At 41.0% G+C, this 5,404-nt stretch overlaps 1 protein-coding gene across 1 annotated transcript; it reads right to left on the bottom strand.

The window, feature by feature from the left end:
- Window positions 1-121: 121 nt before the first annotated feature.
- LOC308327393 (putative transcription factor Ovo-like 1) lies at window positions 122-3,438 on the bottom strand. The gene is made up of 5 exons (XM_080780788.1): window positions 3,337-3,438; window positions 2,950-3,167; window positions 2,426-2,615; window positions 1,054-1,590; window positions 122-985 (listed from the first exon to the last, which is right to left on the bottom strand). Exons 1-4 carry the CDS (start codon window positions 3,434-3,436, stop codon window positions 1,265-1,267), a joined length of 834 nt encoding a protein of 277 aa, XP_080636914.1. The 5' UTR covers window positions 3,437-3,438; the 3' UTR covers window positions 122-985; window positions 1,054-1,264.
- Window positions 3,439-5,404: the final 1,966 nt, after the last annotated feature.

The raw sequence follows: 5,404 nt of genomic DNA, 5'->3' as shown, positions 1-5,404 counted from the left end.
CCCGTATTCAATGCCTTAATGTTTTTCAAAGAAATATCTTGAATTGATTGAAAATGCACCTACATTTATCATCCCAATTTAGCTACAAGCCCTATATAAACATCTTTAGCCGTATACAGTATTTCGTAAACAGATCTTTTCCCCATTAATGGTCACTGATAGCTAAACATCATTGCAAGTCATGTTTGAATTTAGCTCATAAGTCAACCACCAAACACCAAGCTGTTATTTGACAGCACATTTTTCTCTGGCGGAAATGTTGCAAATAGCTTCAATACTTTTAGAACCGTATGTCTGTCTTCATTGTCAAGTCACTGAAATGCTCTTTTATCACATCACATTATATTTTACACGAGACATTATTTGCTATTGAAATGTATTGTTTATTGTTCTCATTGAGCTGCTCTTATCACCGCCAGGCCAAAGGCAACAGGGGGGATTATGTCTCAGCCGTCTGTCTGTCTGTCTGCGCCTAATCTCGCAAACCGCTGGACCAATCACCACCAATTTCCTGTTGACGCTGCCAGTAGGCCAAGGAAGTACCTCTAGTCTATGCATATTTTCATATTTTCAACATACCGTAGGTTATACTGTCTCTGTTGTTGAATGGTCATGCATAAAGTCATAGATTGGACCTGGTGGAGATATAATGTGCTCCACCTCTGGTGAATAAATTAATTTGATAAGATGGCAGGTTATCCATCATTGTGAAGGAGTATGCTAGATGCACACCAGTCTTAATAGTGGTGCCAGCTCACGGCAGAAACATCTAAAAAGACAAAAGAGTGGCCGCAGACACTGATAGCACTGAAGTGCCGATTATTTAATAGGATGCAGAGTAGGAAAGTAGCCCAAGTAGGTTATCCATCAGACCAGAACGACCAAAATAACTAATTGATTCCGATGGACACGATGGAAATGAAGATGACAGATATTATTGGGTCCTTGTGAATGTGAATACAGTATTGTCCATATCACCAATATGCTATAAAGATGAAAATAAATAAATGTCACCGATTACATTTTCTTTACTTTGAGGGGTGTCCTATTTACGACTTAGCAGCAAGAACTAAAATAATGCGAGTAATCTAACATAACCTATATTACAAAATAATGAATTAATAAAATACTAATACAGGCTAAAAATAAAGATGGCAACAATGATACAAAAAACAGTAAGTGCAATAAACATGAGAATATCTCATCTCAAAACTCACATTCCTCTATTAATATCAATCTCCTTAAAACAATGTGAAATTCAGTCTCACATGAAGTATCCAGGCGTCGAGTAGAGCAAATAAGGGTTGAGTTTACGGTCGGCCGAAACAAAAGATGTGGCGTTCTCGTGGGCCTGGCGTCTGTAATAACGCCGTAAGGCCGGGCTTCCCGGGTGACACTGGCGCATGTGGAGGAAGTACTCGTCGGGGCGATTGGAGGTGAAGCCGCAGTCCTCGCAGACGAAGATCTTGGAGCGTCTCTGGCGATAGGCGTACTGCTGCTGCACGCCGTGAATCTTCCTCATGTGTGACTCCAAAGAACAGCGCTGCGTGAAGGCCTTGTCGCACAGCTCACACCGGTACGGACGGATACCTGCAACAGCACAAATGTTGTTTAGGCCAGTAGTTCTCAAACTTTGCCTGCACCCTGTGAATAAAAGGCTTTAATTGTCTGAGTTTGCGGCCTAAAGTTGGCTTGAGTCTCGGTGCAACCCTGTTGCGTTTGTATACAGTATCTGCAATTTTTGAATAGCCCTAGAAAATATGAATAAAGTGGTTAAAATGATTGTGATGCTACATTAACTACTTTTAATGGGGACCCCATGGAACCCCCTCAAGGACCCCTGGGGGTCCCCGGAGGCCACTTTGAGAACTTCTGAGTGGTTTAGTCAGTGTGTGTATGTGTGTCTAATGTCTATGCATTCTGCTTCTAGGAATAAGAGATACTTTGCATATCTGAAATCCAGGAGCAGGAACAAGCTTATGAATGATACTGTATTGTGTGATTTTAGATTTTAACCATGTCACTTTGTGCCGTGCTATGAGCTTGTAGATCTGCTATTTTTTGTGCAAATCTTTGAATATACCATATTAAAAATATATATATAATAATGATATATATACATATATATACGGTATATATAAATAAACAATATATCAAAAAGAAAAAAACTCATATTTTGAGATCCGCCGGCCAAATGCAGATAATGTAGGGCCATAAAAAGGTTTGAGAACCACTGATAATATAGCAACATAGGTTTTCCAGAAAACTGTAAGGATTTAGAAGGCTTTTGTAGAAACGGCCTCAGGTCTTATTGGGACATGCACCAGACCAGTTTAAAACCTAGCTTGAGGCACAGTGAGAACCCTCTTTGTTCATTAATGACAGTCAAAACACATTGTGTAGTAAACCCGTGTGTGTCCCTCACCTGTATGCGTACGCATGTGCCTCTTGAGGTCAAACGTGTCGTTGAACCCCTTGCCACAGAACCTGCACGGGTGTCTCTTGACGAGGCTGTGGCACTTGAGGTGCCGCGTCAACATGCGCTGCAGGGGGAACACTTTATGGCACACCGCACACAGGAAGTCTCCGGAGCCAGGGGACGAGCGTGGCCGGGACTATAGATGTGGGAAAGAGAGTAGTGGCTGTGTTTTAAATCGGCACACTTAACTAAAGCGATGAAACACATTTCATTGAACTATTTATTGCAAGTAAAAAAATTAAGCTTCTTTAATTTGGAGCAACAGAAATAAAGGTTGAGCATTTTATTTATGTTTTAAAGATGCATTTGTGTTTGTAAACTGAAACAAATATTAGTCAGATTACCGATATATATATATATATAATTTTTTTATCAGGTATAAATTTAGCAAGCAACTGATTTGGACTTTTCTTTTTCAGAAAAGCGAGAGCAGAAGTCAGCCCACCTAAACAACAATTAGACAAACATACCTTAGCTCGTGTTGCAAGTGCTAGTGCATTAGGGTGGTAGAAGTGACCCTGAGGCAGCATGGTGGGCCAGTCCAGGCTTGTTTCTGCTGTTGATCCTCCTGGTCCTGACAGTGGCTCTGGACCTTCAAGGCCCGCTGTCTCCGAGTCCACAGACTCTAATGGCTGAGTGAGAGAGGCAGGCTTCGGAGCACCAGTGTTGGCGATGATCTGCTCATTGGCTTTCCACAAAAAGAAACCATTTAAATTGTTTAATATAATATTAAAATTTTGGTTGCTAATTTAAATTGCATGAATTTACATTATTCAGAAAATCGCAAGGCATATGGTCCCAAACTGATAACATTATGATTATGTTAAAAATGGACATAGCTTAACTGATCATCTCACCTATTGCATTATCGTCCTTCCATTCAGCATGCTCTGGCTCTTTCCATTGCCGCGCTCCACAAGTTGCCTGCTTCTTTTTAACAAGGAACGACCGTGGCATCCTTGCGACCAGTTCCACTTCTACCTTCAGATTATATTTCCTTGGTTCTGATCGGAGACACTGTGCTCGAATGCTCCACCACTTTTACTTTGTGATGAGCTTAAAAAAGGACCGGTCTAGATATCACCTTTCCTCGAGCTCAACATCATCCCAAGTTCAACTTGCAACCAACCCACGAGATAACCCAAAAAAAAATCACTGTGCTCATTTACATAACACTCTCTGCGATGAGTGGCGAAGACATGGATTTCAGGGGGAGGATGGTTGGGTGTTTTGACTAGTGCGCACCTGTGCTGACTGTGTGCATGTGCCTCTTTAACTGGTCCCCCGCTGGTTTTGCATGTCAGGCATTGAGAATCCGGGGTCCTGCGCATTCAAGTGGCCCTCGGCATGCAAATACGGGCTCCGGGCCAAGCCCTGGTCCCAGACAAAGGGCACGGTCTGAGTAACAGGAGCATACACAGAGGAGCCACAATCTTAACTGCTAGGTAAATCAGCCATTTCAGTTTTTTTCACCTCCTGTTGTTTTAATTGTTCTGTGGGATTAAGGAGCTTCAGAAAATGCGGACAAAGGCCATTCAAACGCATTGAAAAGATGTCAAGCGTATACCTTTTTACTCTGTTTACTCTATTGTCTAAGTAAAGGCATTCACCATCCTCGTGGATTGTTACTACACCACCCCACACTGCTGTTAAGAGTACACAATCTAGATACTTCAGGTGCAATGTCGAAATACATATCTGTCTAATGTCCAGCATTGGTTAATGCAGTTTAACATTTATCAGACTGCATCTCTTTTAAATATGAAATAAATTGATAAAGCCTAATCATGCTCAATACGTTGTCTGAGGGGGGCAAGAATGCTGTTGAAGAATCAAAATTTAAAGCAGTCCACCTTGTCAGTTGTCTAATGATCTGTGTGGCAAAGTAAGAAAGCGTGCAAATGAGTGAGAGAAGAACATGCTGCATGTGTCTTATTTCACTGGATTCTGCATGGCAAATGCAGCTGCTACCGGGGGCAAGCCGGCAACTAAACCCCATCATGCAAATGAATACCAACAGAGGTCACTCCAAGAACAGCAAGTCGCCAACCCATCAGACAAATTATACAATACCTATTGAGCTTAGTGTTTTATGTATACAGTACATGTATGCAGTGCAGCATGTGCTGAATGCAATTGCTTTTATCCTGTGTCCACTGCCTCATTTTTGAGATTATTGTACAAATTATCTGTTGCTTTTAATCGTTTGAACTTTGAATGCTTTATTCCATTTTAAATCATACTGATTTATAATTCATAAAACTGTATGAGAAATGCTATAAATATGTACACTACTAGGCACGCATGTAATATATATACAGTATGTACATATCATGTAATACATTTGCATGTGTATACGAGTGTGTGTGTGTGTGTGTGTGTGTGTGTGTGTGTGTGTGTGTGTGACTGTGTGTGTGTACATTAAATTATGAAGGTACTCAAGAAGGATCTGCAATATATTGGATTGTCATACTTGCCAATATATATATATATATATATATATATATATAGAGAGAGAGAGAGAGTATATATATATATATAAACCCAAAACCTCCCAAATAATTGATGTTAACATTGGCATTACTACAACTACTGACAAGAGACTGTTGACTGTACTGTGTCATGCTGCCGTCCGGAGCTGCGCTCTAACTGTATGCAAAGTCCCATCCCCCTGCTGCAGCAGCATGGAAATCAAATGGTAAAAAGGCAAAGGCCAAATAAATCAGCTCAGTACGCTCATCAAAAACAGCCAACAGAATGACTCTCTAATCCCACTTAGGATAGAAACCTCAAACATTTTAATTTAAAGGCCCCCCAGTTTGACATGCGTTAGGCCACGGACAGTGGACACCCACTTTGATACCATTTTACAATCCTCAGAAATGGAACCATTTGACCACTCTCAGAGTTACAGAGCCATAAGGA

This window comes from Protomyctophum bolini, assembly GCF_963924005.1.
Source record: "Protomyctophum bolini genome assembly, chromosome: 13".
Taxonomy (NCBI): domain Eukaryota; kingdom Metazoa; phylum Chordata; class Actinopteri; order Myctophiformes; family Myctophidae; genus Protomyctophum; species Protomyctophum bolini.
The sequence above is the reverse complement of the archived record's forward strand: the minus strand, read 5'-3'. Positions and strand labels throughout refer to the sequence as shown.